Source organism: Aptenodytes forsteri, unplaced genomic scaffold (assembly GCF_000699145.1).
Source record: "Aptenodytes forsteri isolate BGI_AS27 unplaced genomic scaffold, ASM69914v1 Scaffold166, whole genome shotgun sequence".
Taxonomy (NCBI): Eukaryota; Metazoa; Chordata; class Aves; order Sphenisciformes; family Spheniscidae; genus Aptenodytes; species Aptenodytes forsteri.
In genome coordinates, this window is record NW_008796110.1 from 2,028,644 (window position 1) to 2,044,875 (window position 16,232).

Here is a 16,232-nt window from a genome sequence, read left to right on the forward strand (position 1 = left end):
TCTATGTCATTGATGAAGATATTAAACAGTACCGGTCCCAATACAGACCCCTGCGGGACACCACTTGTCACCAATCTCCATCTGGACATTGAGACATTGACCACTACCCTCTGGATGTGACCATCTAACCAATTCCTCACCCACCAGACACTCCACCCATCAAATCCATACCTCTCCAGTTTAGAGAGAAGGATGTTGTGGGGGACCGTGTCAGAGGACTTACAGAGGACCAGATAGATGACACATGTAGTGCTTCCCATGTCCACTGATGTAGTCACTCCCTCATAGAAGGCCGCTAGGTTAGTCAGGCAGGACTTGCCTTTGGTGAAGCCCATCATGTAGTCCTTGATTACAGGGAAATCAGGGAAAACTTTCCAACTAAGTAACTTGAGTTGGCCTGATCCAATATTCATTTAATATCCCTGTTGAGATGAGGAGATGCTGAATCTGCAATTAGGCAATCTTATAATTGTTTAATAACTAGAGCATGTGTGGTAGAGAGCTTCTTACCCATAGCATGGTGGTTCTTTGGGACAAAAAAGGAGAGTATCAGATGGATGAGTCAGCTCATTCTCCTGGGAGAGACTCCTAGGCTCTGCTTTCCTCTCCTGAACTTACTTTAAGAAGATATAAACAAAGTTTCTGACTTGTGGATGAAGTGGAAGTTGTTGGGTTGAATCACCTTATTCCTGGGAGGGTACTGGACGTAGTAACATCTCTTACTGTCTGGGTAAGTGCTCTAAATTGGTAAACAATTAGAAAAACTGAGCACTATTGATGCTACTTGGAGAATTTAGCCACATGGAAACATTTGTAAAGAGTTTAATCCAGATAGTATGTGTTAGTCATGATTTCATTATGGCTGCTGGGTTGTAGGGGTCAGGCTGGTGCAGAATCTGATCAGGTTTACACAGAAATCTTTAGTTTCTCAACTAGGGACATGAAACATATAAATAGAAGCAGAATTTTAGGTGTCCTGGAAGCCTTCTGGTTCAACAGAGAGGTACCTGGTGATTTTAGGTGGCCTTGAAATGAAATTTATTTGGATCACAGTCTTTGACTAAGTAGTGATTATAGTTTGTCTAATTCCTTGTAGGTATCCAATTCTTTATTTGGGTCATGTGTGTATTAAAGATTAAGCTATTTCCCTAACCATCTGCCTTGAATTTTTATGATTATTGAATTCTGCTGGAGCTTTAGAGACTCTAACTGCTGTAGGTATTTAAAAAAAATCTTGGTCTACAGCAAATATGGGATAGTAACAAATATTTTTTTTTTTAATCCTTAGATACTACTATGCTCATATCTTATTATAGTAGTTTGTACCTAAAAATTTTCTTGTTCTGATACATATACAAAATCTGTTATTGTCTTTAAATGACTATTTTTATGCTGTATCATATTTTAATGCTTCTTTCACTTCTCTTAAATATAGGATTTGATAGATATTTTCGGAGCCGAACACTTGCTAACAATCGAAGAAATGTATGGTTTGCAGAATTTTGGGAGGAGAACTTTGGATGCAAGTTAGGATCACATGGAAAAAGAAATAGCAATATCAAGAAATGCACAGGTAACTGTGAAAGTAATACATCATCTGTAAAAGTTGTTTATTGGAGTGCAGGAAAGGAACTGCTTTCTTTTCATCATTCTTCTGGCTCCCTTTAATTTTCCAATACCAATTATTGTGTTGTAAGAAAAATGTGACATTTTTTCTTAAACCTGAAGAAAAAATTCATGGGCAACGTTTGAGAAAGTTAGTAGTTAATTTGCACAAATCCAATGATGGTACGGATTTTGTTAAAGACCTGTGGCTGTGGTTCAATTCCATTCATGTTTTCAATGACCTCCTCTGTCACTCCATCTATAGTTGTCAATATGATTTTTTTTTATTTTTTTTAATTTTTTTTTTTTTTTAGTGAATGGGCACATCACAGCAATTCTGATGTTGTTATCCCTGAAGTATATAAAGAGAAAATTAAATTTCTGTTTAAACTATTGAGGTCTTGATGATAGGTCAAGTCAAGAACTCCTTATTTAGTTTACAAGCTGTGTTTGAGGATGGAGTAAAAATCAAATCAATATGTCCTTATTACTCGTTCTCATGTGAAAAGAACAGGATTCTATATCGTATTATAAAGTGGAAAGTCTCTATGAAGTTTGAGCAAAACCTCTATGTAACTGGCACTGCTGTTCTCAAACCTGCTTGCTCAGGCATCATACCCAGACACAATTGTCACGACAGCTAATATAGCAGTGTCATCAGTAGCTCTGAGGTTCATCTCACCTATGAGATGATGGCTTTTTGTGGTTTCTTGCAGGATTTACTACAAGATTGTCACCTTTACTATTCTGTGACTACAGCAGACTGTTTATGTTACTTTTTGTATAGATAGTTTTTTGCCTAATGTCAGGGCTTCCAGTGTCATTTGCTTAATTACTTCCACCACCCCCAGCAGTACTGGTGGTGACCACCATCTCTGTGACTAGTGCCAGCAGTAATATTCAATTTTCTGTACTGCATACATGTCATCCATGTGTCTTGATTTCCCTGGCAGTGTTTTCTTTCACCAAATAATATTTTCCACATGGAAAGTGAATGTTTTTGTTCACTTACTGTTCCAGGATTTCTAGCTGCCTGGTGACACTGTCATGTAGCCTTTGTTATGGGGGTGCCCTTCCAAACTGCAAACAAAAGTTGCACATCAGCACCCCACTTCTCCTGGGTTTGTCAGACAGACATACCATGCAGTCTCCAAGCACATGCACCGTCAGTCCTGCACTTCCTGAACCATCAGATTTATTGCATGTGTACTGTGCCATCAATTCAAAGACTTACTGCATTGGGCTTTGCAATGCGCAGATATATCTCACACAGAAATATGAGAGCCATGTATGCACTCTCTCATTTCAACAATGACGCCTTGTCTTCTGCCTTTTACCACATACTCCACAAAAAAAAAGGTTGATATTCAGTTCCTCACTGAGCTAAATGATAGCTCATTACTCTAATCCTTTACTCCTTGGCCTTGATTCATATAGCAGTAAGTCATGGCTGGGTAGTTACCCATGTCTGGGAAGGGATTATTTTGTTTTTACTATTTTAAGTGGAAAATAGATGCTTTTTTTGAAGTTCTTCAGGTGGAATGAGTGGTGTATGTGCTGGAGTTTGGGAAGCTTTAAATGTTACCACAGATGGTTGTATGACTTGTCTCAGCCTCATCACATCTGTCAAATTGAATTACCAAGTGAAAAGTAGTGTATAAAATGCATAGGCCGTATCTTGATAGATTCAAAGTAATTTGCGATTTGAAATGGATATCCATATATTTATGAAACAAAATTATGGTATGCTCTCTGTGCCTGAAAACAGAAAGAAAACATTTTCTGCACCCAGAAAGTTAACATAGTATCAAGGGATGGGTTTAAGACGTGGGCAGTCTCGTATGAAGGTTACACATGCATTTTCACCTGCAGGGGAAAAAGCTATGAATTCTTCTGCAAGCAAGAGTATCTACGAGTGATAGGACCCTTGAATAAAACCACTTAAAGGTGGCTTACTACAATGGAAAAGACACTTGGACAGCAGCAGACCTGAAACAAGCTGATGATTCATCATGATCCCTATGCTTGTCTAACTCAAATTTAAAGGGTTGGATAACAAAAATAACCAAAATGTGTTCCTTTTAAGTAAACTGAATAAAGAGATGAAGGTGGAAGTTCAAAATAAACGTCCTGTGATTTAAGGAGAAATGCTAGGTGGAGAATGGGGGAATGACCCTCCCTCCCAGTCTAGACCTAGAGAATCACAAATGGCATCTTGACCAACCCCGGTTCATTTGTCATGGCTTCCCACGCACAAAAGAGAGGCAGCAATGAAAGCCTGCCTGGTTCTTCGTACCACAGCCCTCAAAGCAGATGAATCAGTCTACTATGATCTATGTCTGCTAAAGATTAGAAAAGAATATCCCACGCATGAGTTTGTCTTTCCCTTTAAAAGCCAAAGATGTTACTTCATGGCCAAGTCTGCTCTGAAATAATGGCGGTAAATGAAAGAAATGAATGAACCCCCAAATTTCAATAAGGATATAGGAGCTGTTACATTTAATTGTTTATAACTTAATATTGAAAACTTTGATCCTTGGCCGATCCCAGTTGCCAGTTGTCCTTCCAGTGGGTTTTCTCTGAAACTTTATGTGTACTTTCTCAGTCCTAAATTTCAGCTCAATTCTTAAAAGGAATGTATACCCATCTCTAGTTCAGGACTTGAAGACTGAACTTAAAAACACCATTTATCCTAATTTTCCCATATTTTATCTGGGTACTGCAGATAATAAGATCTTCTTTGTCTTTTGCCCACCAGCCCAATTTGTGTATCATGTCAATAGTCACTGATAGACTGAAAGAAATCCAAAAGCTCGAGGTACAGCCGTAATCTGAAAATGTCCCTCTCCAAAAATATTAAAAGGCAAATTGCTAGGTATAAAGTTTTCTCAGGCTTGAGATGTGTTTTGTCAGGCATTCCTGTTTATTTTAGCTAGGAGGTACTTGAATCTTTTTCTCATATGACATTTGTAAGTTCCAACAACAACAAAACTGATATCCCTGTTCTCTATTTAGTCGAGTTATCTGTTCATAGCTTTAAATTTTTACTACCTGCAGTCAGGATGCTACCAATCTAATCCAATTTCAAACTTTTTTTTTCCTATGAAGATACTAGAAAATGCTTCATATCAAAAAATATTTCTCTCTTTTCTTTTCCATGTAAAATTGAGTCTTTTTAGCACTGAAAGTCCTGAAAGGGATTTCCTCTCCTTCAAGGTTAAGAATTACAAAAGGGCATAAACCTTCTTACCTCCCGTCATGGAAATGAGTGATTTAGATCACTTAAAGCATCACTGCCAAAGGTGTTAGCAAAAGTGGTTTTAATATGATGTTGTACAAGTGCGACTTAACAAAGTTCAATGGCAAGGTTCACTCTATTAATTACTGCATGGAAGAAACATACAAAGGAAAATTGAGTTACACTCAAGTTAGAATGATTCACAGAGAGACCAGAGACACAAAGGGTAAGGAAGACCCTCCCATCGAGTCACAAGGTTCAGAGTGGACCCCCTTGCTTTCTAAACTCCTTCTCAAGAGAGGAGTTCGGTGCGGCTGGTCCAAACTCAGTCTCAGACTCGGTCAACGGTTTATGTCCTTAGACAGGACATAAACATTAGGATTGTATATGCAATGTTTTATTAGCATAAATTCAGCATGCAATCAAAGTTACCAAGACAAAAATCAAGACAAAATCAAAGTTACTTACTACAAGGTAATGTGTGATATCAGTCGCTTACCAAAGATCTGTCATTGGTAAAAGGTCTCTCTTCCTTGAGGAGCAACCTTGAGAGGTGTCCCAGCTCAAGGGGAGATCACCGCCATGCAGCCACACTGCCTAGCAGGGAGAGCTCAAAGAAGGCTCACCTAGGCTGTCATATTTATGGGATAAAGTGGGTGGCTCATAGTCAAATTACATGCGATGGAAAAGATATGCATGAGACTCCTTGTACCCACAACTTTCTTTGTTCCTTGATAAATGAGTCTTGGAAAAGCCACCTGCTATTCATGTGTTAATCACATGATCGGTGTTCCAAGCTCATATGCATCGATGCTCACTGGGTCACTCTGCTCCTTTGTGGGTTTTCAGAGAACAGATTGAAACTAGGGGAGTTCACGCCTGGCTACGTCTCAGGCCTTTACCCCTTCCGGAGCCTGCACCAAACCACCGCCGGTCTGGTCAGGGGTCGAGTGCATCCGTCACACCTCCTTCTGTTCTTACACATTACTGATTATTATAGCCTAGTGTTGTAATGGCTTAAACAGTTTTATTTAAAGAAAACTGTTATTTTAAACCTGTTTGAAAATACTGTTTATTTGTGGTTGCTGTTATTTCTTATTCCTAAAAGAATTTGTGCTTTGGAGATACAGAAAATAATAAATTTCTTTTGAGTTTACCTGATCGTTTGCTTTCTGATTTTTGCCAGTTTACAGAAAGCAATGATTCACCTAAACTTTGAAAAAGTAATTGCTTTGCCACTATTGATTTGCAACTAGCTCTGTGTGTTTCTGAATGTGAGTCTACATTGATCAAATCATCAAGATTAGAATAGTTCATTGAAAAATATTAGAGATTTTTTCCCCCAATCTTTCTGGAATTAAAAAAAAAAATCAAATTGGGCCATTAATTTAGTAAACATGAAACAATAATTCAGTGACTACCCTTAAACTTTTTTAATCGGGGAAGGGGAAAGGCATTTGGCAGTTTGTCTTACTAGAACAAAATGGAAAAGAATGGAGCACTACAAGGATCGAACTGTCTGTTAGAGGTTACAAGAAGCCTCACTTTACATATTTATTCAAGGTGCTGGGTTTCTATATTCAATAAAGGGTCTTTAGTGAGACATGAATCTTTCAGGGATCTTCAACAGCCTTTCTTTAGCACTGGAATCTCTTTGTGGGATTGAGAAGTGAGGAGATGGGAAGCTTTTCACTCACCCCTGTGCCCCCGCAGAAAACTGTAAAGAGAGAGACAGCATTCATCCTTTGATTACCTACATTCTTCAAAAGGAGGGGCTTACACCATGGTTGTGGGAGATGGCAGAGATGGTATGCCTCTTGCTTTACTTTAAATTTAATATCCTGGAGAATTTTCCCATACCCTCACCTTCCCACTTGACTCAATTGATGGGCCAAGTTTTTGGTAGCTGAAGATTTAACGTTACTTAGAAGCATTGTGGACTGAACAGGTTTATTCCTGGTGTTGGGTTGTTAATTCCAGCTCTTGGTTGTTGAGCTATTAATTGTCAGTCCCACCTTAAGGTAAGTTTCTAGACCTTGTGTTTCTTAAGAAATGTACGAAAGTATGAATACAAAGATTTGAAAATGAAACAAAGGTATCCCAGAGTACTCTTTTAAAAATTGCATTGAATTGTGGGGCTGACAATATGCACCACCACTCTTTCAGAAGACCAAAACACAGTGATAGAAAAACAGAGCAGCATTAGTGATTAAGAGTTAAGGGAGAAGCGTAAGAATTAAATGAAATGTACTCAGATTTGCTTCCATTAACCCTGCAGAACGTTAATATTTGATTTAATTCTAACAAAAAATTCTGAAGAAATCTTCTTTACATATATATGCGTACACATGTAGATATTTGTTTGTGTTTGCAGGCATAAGCAGATAGAAATCTAACATGAAGTAAAGTTGCTTACTGTATCATGTTTTAATGTGTACAATGGTAGCCTCAAATTCAAATCTGACATAAACTATAGTTCCATTGAGATTTGGTCTGGATTTTCCCCATAGCATCCTTTTAAGGCATGCATTTATCATAGTATTTCCAGTCTTTGAACAGCAAAATGTGGCCCTTTAATAAAACTTCAACAAAAATGCTAATTAAAAAAGCTCCTTCATGCACATTCCTACAGAAGTAGTCTCTCCCCCTGTTTTGTATGGTTAGCATTTTAACTACTCTGCAAACCTAATCAGCCTTTAACTACTTATAATGACTGACTGCACTGCTAAAAATAAAGATGGAAGAGGTTCCAAAAGCATATAGAGACCTGTGTAAATTAGTCTAATTTCAACTTGCTCTATCGAACTGAACTATTTGTTTCACTGAAAAAAAATCACAGTGCAGTATAATAGATACCATGCATATCATGCATACCTAGGAACTCTACAGATACATTATTTAATTGTTTTCTTTTAACTAACCTCTTTGAAAATACAATTGCACCTAAAAATATTAATAGGAAGAAGTAGATTATCTCATATGTGTATGCAGCCACATCCTGAAAAATTTATAGAACAAATTGAAAAGTTCAGTAGCAGAATGTGAATCTTGCAGAGGTACAGTGCGCTGCTATTTAGTTTGAGTAATGGTTCCATTACCATAAAATCACTCCTAAAGTAGTTTTTATTCCTTGATGAGACCTACACAAAGTTAAAAAAAATCAGCATAGCTGTAGTTGAGACACATGGTGAGTTGTACCCCAATTCCAAAGGCACTAAGGCTCAGGAGGGACTGCTTTTGAGCACACAGAAAGAGCTGCATGCTCTCCCTTTTTGTGTGACCTGTGTGCTGTGACCAGTATGTTTAGGCATAAGAGGTAGAAAGGGCAATTCTTATTCTTTCTCCTCTTTTGCTGTTATTTGCCATTTTCTTGATTCCCATTTGAAAAATAGCTTATAAACACATTGCAGAAGGATTTTTTTTACTTTTTATTTATATTTATAAAATAATTATTGCTGTTTTGTGTAAGTACAGTAATTCTATGTAAAAATCACAGTAGTCAGATTTGCAGCATGATAAGCAGGAGCCAAGTTGACTTTTGAATCTTTGCTACCCTTCACATTAATTGGACACAAAAGACTTTGAGGAGTATTTGCTATAGTCTGAGCTCTTCCTTACTCTGCTTTGGACATTCTCTCAGAACTATGAAAATTCTGTGTTACAGTTAGCTGCACCGCAGTGGTCCCATGCTGCCTCTAATGCACCATTAAATCAAGCTGCATCATGTGTCATTAAATAATATATGGAGCCAGAGAGCATTTACTTTTGGTTTTAGGACAATAGATCATGTCCTGGGTGGCACCAAGACCTCTTCCAATAACCTAAATGAAGTTTAATCTCTTTATTATAGTATACCATAGGCCATAAATTCAACATTTTTGCAGATTTTGTCTGGTTCACAGTTTCAGAAGCCTGGGTAGTCAATTCCAAAGAAAAAGTTGATGTCTGAGAAATTCTGCCAAAATTAACAAGACTGAATACAGATTTTCTTGTCCTATACATCAGGTCAGAATGTTTAGACCAAATTCCCTCCTGATGGTGGAGAACTGGCAGGCATGAACCTTGTTGTCTCTCTGCTGTCAGTGTCTGATAGACTGACAAGTGATGGAAGACCATAGCTTATGGTATATTTGATCAAAATATACACATTCTGTTGTCTTACAAAGGCCCAGTTCTGGATCTTATTCCAGAAAATACAGAATTTCAGAAGATTCAAGTTGAATAGTATTTCATTCCAGCAACTGCCAATGTGCGTAAGTATTACTCAATATGTCTGAGAACTGTCAAATCAGGGGACCTAACATATGCTGCCCATTCACTGATTTGATTTCTTCATTTCGCTTGCTGTCATCTGTTTTGTTTTTTCACCAGTTGTTAGTATTTTTAAATCTCTTTATAACATATCCAGTGGAATATCACTTCTCAATCCTGTTAGCAAAGCTTAGATTCACCTACAAAATGTATAATTTAAAAAAGCTTATTATTCTAATATGAAGAAGAAATTGTTGATATACTCCATAGAGGTCTTTGTTTCTCTATAATTTTATTTATAAATAGAAATTTAAGTCTTGTATTCTGTCAGGAAATGTATCAATTTTAGATTCATAATGTTTTACAAAGTTATGAGTCATATTCCACTGTACAATCATTTAAATAGAGTATCTTGCCATTTGAGATTTGATACACTTGCCGCCAAGTTGGAACACTTTTAATATGCATATGTATGTGCACATGTGTGGATGTGTTTGCTAGTAACTTATGAGTCCAGAAATTCTTATTCCAGCTCAGTGTCTCTGCAAGAATGGCATATCCTAGTGAACGAATTGTGCTTTAAGTACAATTTTGTGTGAACCCTGGAACTGCACTTTCTCAAATGTAGCCTCAGAAAACTTGTAACCAATATTACCTATGGTGTAACTTAGATGTCACACACATAAGAATGTCATCTGTACACAATCCTTGTTCCTGGGAGACAATAGTAAGTTACTCTGTCATTTCCAGTACCAGCCCAACCACTTTGGACAGATGCTGGTAGAACGTGGAAGTCAATAGTCGAAGTGTTGCATGCCGTTCTTCATCAGTTTGCTCTCCTGGTCTGCCACAAACAGACCCTTGCTGTGAACAGGAAGACATGTTCTGTATAAGCCTGAGTCCCAGATATCCTTCTTCAGGTAGAAAAGATATTTATTGTTTTCCCTTCTGAGCAAGTTCTTGTAATCTTGCCTTGTGAGAGGACTGGAAGAACTGTTTTAATTTTGTAAGTACATCATCTGTGCCATTATTCAAGCATTTCAGGTTACAGTGCTTAAACATTTTATAAGTATGCACATTTGGAGTGCATACTTGCTACCTGACTAGATGCTTCATTAGAATACAAGTAGTACAATAAAAAAATAGTCTAAGTCTTCAAAAAGGACCACTAGCTGCATAGTTTTCAATGTCCTTGGACGTGGTCAGACAGGCTGATCTGCTCATGAGTAACCTCATAGAAGGTTACTCATCCTTCAGACATGCTGACCACTGTCCAATCACTCTAGCACTGTTCCGTGAACTAATCTGGTTGAGGACTTTGGAAGTGAAACTTTGTCACCCAGAACAGCACCAGGCACGTTAATTTGGTTGAAAATGTTCTTCCATATTTACAAGTAGTGTCCCATGATACATTTTTTTCCTGGTCTGTTGTGTGGTGGGCGATACCAGTCGGGCAGAGAAAGTGTGGCCTTTGTTGGGTACCTTCTTCCCCAGGTGGCCCAGATGCCCTGAGACCATGTCTATGTTACCAAACAGTTCACCTCTGCAGAGCGAAACAGTCAGTGATAAGCATCCGAGGTCCTCACTGCACTAATTTAAAGAGATTTTACTTCAGGTGAGTATGGTCCTTTGAGCTGGAGGGCCATAGCTGTATTCCCGGCACTCATCCTATAGTTTGGTTTCCTCTGAAAGGCACTGGGATTGTGCACAGCAAGACTGCTCCACCATGTGAAACTGGGGGCAGTCAGGAAATTCGTTTCAAAAGCACATTCCTTATCCAAATAAAACGAGTGTAGCTGCACTCAAGGGACTGAGTGGGTAGAGCTGAAGAAAGGTGGACCCCCTCATTTAGTGTTTTCAGAGTCTGTATGGTGAGGGAAATTGGCTGCTTATGACACTGATCCCTCTGAGTAAGTCAGAAGGATATAGAGCCCTCTCTGTGCTCAGTTCCTGCAAACAAGCAGAATTTGACTGTGCTTGGCCCTTATTTGCAGAAGATCGCTAACTACGAACTAACATTGCATTACCCATTAATTAGCTGTTCTGAGGGAGGAAAAGTATATTTAATACACAGATCAATATTTATAAGTTATTTTTAATATTCTTGGAGTATGCAATGATTCAAGATATATATTTAAATTTACCAGTACATATGTAGTTTCTCAGTAGATCAAAAAAAAGTAGCTTGTTTATCTTGTTTTGTAACTGCAGAAAAATGTCATCTCGCACATATACTGGAATACAGTGACTTACATCATAAAGTGTTGATGCAGATGTTCCCACAAAACAACTTTTTCCCTATTAGTTAATACTTGATTTACAGGATATCCAGAAGTTAAAACAAATATGAACACAAGGGCAAAGAAAGTGGTAAAACAAAGGAAATTATTTAATCTTTCTATTGTGATCTTTCTACTGACGAATTATGTTTATATCTTTAATAATTATATTAATTTTATAATATAATTAGTGTAGGTAAAAATTGTTTTTAATTTCATGAAGCAGCAATGAAAATACTTAGTGTGGACTGCTTTTAGATCATGAACATTTTCAATACATTGAATAATTATTCACCTGCAAAATGCCCCTGATTTATAAGTAATTGCTCACCTTTTGTGGAAGGGAGTTCAGATTGGTCATCTGTAAACAGATGCAGATGGTTTTTAATCTACCGAGTACAATTTTATTGCAGAAATAGACCCAGCAAAATCAATGGGGCATACATAATGGGCTGTAGTATAAATCAGTGTAGAAAAGGAGGTCAGAATTTTGCTTTTAATGGATAAGTGGATCCATTAAATGTACCAATTATAGTTCAATATTTCCAGAATATTATTTGTATCCAATATTTGAGATAGGTGTTTTTGTATGGAGGGTTCTTATGAAAGGTCAGATAGAAGCACAAGTGTCCCCAATTTGTGTTAAAATCAGTGTACAGGGGAGGAGAGGTATATTTGTTACATTGAACTTACACTGGTTTAACTGCATGGCTGGGCATAATGATTTTGACCCAAATTCTAACTCTGGACTAGTGCACGTTCAGGGCTTGCAGGATTGCCCTTGGGTGGAGCTCATGAGACAGGATTTACTTAATTCTTTAATTTCTGGCAGGCCACCTCCACATGTCTTAGTAAGCTGCTTAGACTGGTATGACTTACCCTGTGAGGATGCCCATTTCTCTTTACGGACTGCAAATAGACCTAGATGACTAATTCAGATGAGGTGCCCCACTTTTAGATTGCTCAAGTCAAGTGATATGAATCCCATTCCATGGCTGCATGGATCACCACCTTCTCAACAAAGCAATCTGCCTTGCCAGTTCATGTAAGATCCTGGTGATAACTCCAGTATGTGTTTGTATTATGACTATATTACTTAAATGTTTAAAGGTAATTTAGCACCCTTACAGGTACTTTCACAGATAGAAACAAAAGGGAAGGTAATACATGGCAGTCCTCTGTACATAGATAAATATTCCTCCGATCTGAATGACAGAGTGACTATTTGCTTATTGATAATACAATAGATTTTCAGTATGCAATATAACATTGAATTACACAAAATATTTTAAAGGGACTTGTTGACAAAAGTTTATATTTCAGGTTTATATTTAGGCTTTGTTTAAAAAAGAAATATTTAATTATTCTGGCTAAAATCCTTTTATTCTGTGATGAGATAATCCCAGGAGACAGACAAATTAAGGCTTTAAAATCTTTGATGAATCTACACAATGTACGTGATCTGTCACTGAGACAAAAGCAGCTGGTGGTGTGATCTTACATGCTACATACCCCGTGGAAAATAAGTTACTTTCAATTTATTAAAACAATACTGTGGGATAAGGTGTGCTTCCATTAGTGGTATCTTCAGCTGCATCAGTAAACAATGGCTGATTAATGTTGTGGGATTTTTCTACTGTATCTTCAACATTTACTGGAGTTTTGGCAGCCAAGGGTGGTCTTGGTTGATTTGTTACTGTCTTAGTTAAAATTCAAGATAATGAAAGCAAAGGTCTACGCACTTCATGCATTCCACAAAATATTAAGACCCAAATGCCTTCAAAAGCTCCACAGTCATGGGGCAGGTAGTGTTCTGAGGCCATGGTCTACCATGCTGTTCAGGTCTTCCTTGCTTCCCGTCTGTTCCCTATGTTTCCATGTGCTCAGGTATAAACTCTTTGGTCCAGAGACTGCATTTTTCAGATTTTTTTTTTGAACAGTGTTTTCCTGTTCTGTTCTTTCAAGCAAAGAAGAAGAAAAACGAGTTGGCATTTGCACAAGTCATAAACCTGTTTGGAGGAGTCCAGTGGAATTTAAGTACCACATAAGCATTGTTTGGCTTAGAAAATAAGGGTGCTTTTTCACTCTCACTGTTCAGTTCTGACTGTTGGTAGACTTTTTTCCTGAGCCATACCCTTGAAAGAGCAGTTCTTCAGAGACTCTCAGGTAGATCAACAATTATTCTCTCATCTTCAAATGAACAAGCACCAGAAGCACTTCAAGGTAACATTTTAAATTGTGTCTTCTTGTGACTTTTGAAACTACAGCAAACAAGAAACAAATTCATTTTAGTCCTTTTAAATTTTGAAAAAGAGCCTGAGACTCTGAAAGTGGCTGTTTTGGGAACATTGTAAGTCTTGGCTTGGAGAGTGATAGAATAAGCTCTGCAGTTCCCTGAACCTTCTTGCAAGATATATTACATATAAAATCTGAAAATATAAAAAACAGTCCATGTGTATAGATTACTGGAATAATTGATTTTTCTTTTTAATTTTTTGGACAGAAATGTTAGCATCTGCCAAAAGGCTACGGTAGAGAAAAGCAATTTGCAAAATTGAATAGTATGACTATGAGACAAAAAGGCTGTCGTGTTCTGCATCCTACTTAAAAGTATGTAACATTCCTCCAATCCTAGATAAAAACTATCCAGAAAGAAAAAAGTACAGACCACAAATTAGCCATTGACTTTGTAATTAGTAATTTCAAATAAATAATAAACATAAGATTACAAATGGATTTCACAGAATTTGGAAAGGGAAAAGGAGACTAAATTTGCTAGTACAAATTGCTCATTATTTACTGACAGATAAAGCACACACATTTAGGGGTTTAATTCTTGGAACTCATTGCTTTTATTTTTTAATTAGACTGTTTATATATCATTCTAACTATTCTGCAAAATTAGAGTTGAAATTAAAAAGAAGAAAATTGCTCATGAACTTTTGATACCTTTCCACTGGATTTTAGGTGAAATCTGTAGCTGCAGCAGTGTTTTAAAATGGGGAGGAAAAAATAATTAAAGGAAGAAGAATTAATTCCCTGTATTAGACTGTACAAGTCTTCATGTCAGCTAACAGAACTGGAAGTGAGTATGTAAAGGTCTTTTACATTTGCAATTTCTGTGTGCAGTGGGATAGTGTGGAATGTAAAGATTAGTATCTGACAGCCTGCAGGAAAAAGGGCAAATAAATCTACATATTATACTGTAGCTTTTGCACTTTTTCAGCAGAACTACCTATGGCCTGGATATCAGCCTTCATGGTAAAACTTTCCTGGTATTCGCCATCAAACATCGTTCGTTTACACAGGCTCTGATTGACCCATACCTTTGTAAGCTGCAGTATGAGACTTTCAGGTCTGCATAAAATTTGAGTTGAATTTTGCATGAGTATTAAGGTCACTTTCCATTTTATCATCTGAACTGTTTTCATTAATTCCTCTGTAAAATTGTCTTTCATGTAATTTATGATGATAATAAAGGAAACAGGCTTTGGAACACGAGACCAAAGATTTTGCAACTTAGTTGCACAGAGATAAAATACAAAGGATGTATAATGGCCAAATCTTCAATGCTGTACATGAGTATTGCTTTATTGACATGAAGGGGTATGAGATTTGAGAGGATATGGCCCCCCAAATGAGAGTAATAACTTGATTTTTGGAAATCACAGAGAGGTCAGATATCAAAGGCTGAATAGGATAAGAAAAGCTTTAAAGGAATGATCAGAAGGGAAGCTACATTGCTTTTCACTTCAGAAGACAAGAGTTTTAGGTCTTAAAAGTAGGATGAAAATAAGCAGAGCTTTATAGACAGGTTGCACAGAACCATGAAATAGAGACAAGAAGTTTGAACATCCTGTGAATAGGGTAACTAACTAAGAATTTGGCCTCAGCGGTAGTAAATTTTAAAATTCTCTAGTATCCATGAAAGGAAAATTGTATGTGGGAGGGAACTGCAGTGCATATTACTCCTTGAAATCTCTTTTGGTCTGCTGTTATGTGGTTCTATTTTCCACAGTTTATCCTTTTTGTTTTTCTCATTGTAGCGTGAATCACTCGTCTGAAAAAAAGAATTAAAATTTCTTGCAGCCTCCTTCACTGTGATATTGAATCATGTTGGCTTTTGCTTTTAGAGCCTTTAAGATCATGGCGATATGTTTACTTTCAGTTATATATGTGACATTAAAAAAAGGAAAGTGTGCTTTTAGAATTTGGATGCTGCTTTTACCACCTTCCGTGCCTTTTTATAGTGTTCTTTAAAAAAAAAAAAAATCAGCATTCCTATATTCATTTTTTCTTTGTTTATTTATTTATTTTTCTTCTTTCTTAGAAAGGTGTATCTGAGCATATTTTGGTCATGATTACAAAGGTGCTCATTTGTAGTCCTATCTGGAATTGGGTCTGATGCACTCTTCCAGATAAAACCCAACATCCTTCCTCTTCTTGGGGTTCTCTGCTTGTTGTTCATGTTCGTCATTTACAGTATCTCTGGCTCATGCTTCATTATGATCACGCCACCTGGATGCTCACAAGTCTATGGGGCCAGATGGGATCCACCCGAGAGTGCTGAGGGAGCTGGCGGAGGAGCTCGCCAAGCCAGTCTCCATCATTTATCAGCAGTCCTGGTTAACGGGGGAGGTCCTGGGCGACTGGAGGCTTGCCAATGTGACGCCCATCTACAAGAAGGGCCGGAAGGAGGATCCGGGGAACTACAGGCCTGTCAGCCTGACCTCGGTGCCGGGGAAGATTATGGAGCGGTTCATCTTGAGGCCGCTCACAAGGCATGTGCGGGACAACCAGGGGATCAGGCCCGGCCAGCACGGATTCGTGAGAGGCAGGTCCTGCTTGACCAACCTGAT

General features: G+C 37.7%; 1 protein-coding gene across 1 annotated transcript in view; it reads left to right on the plus strand.

Moving 5' to 3' along the window:
• The window catches only part of GRM8 (glutamate metabotropic receptor 8), a 395,144-nt gene that overhangs the window by 168,914 nt on the left and 209,998 nt on the right, over positions 1-16,232 (plus strand). Inside the window, exon 5 of the mRNA XM_009286787.1 lies at positions 1,436-1,573. Coding sequence (XP_009285062.1) covers positions 1,436-1,573 — 138 coding nt within the window. The remainder of the gene's footprint in view (positions 1-1,435; positions 1,574-16,232) is intronic.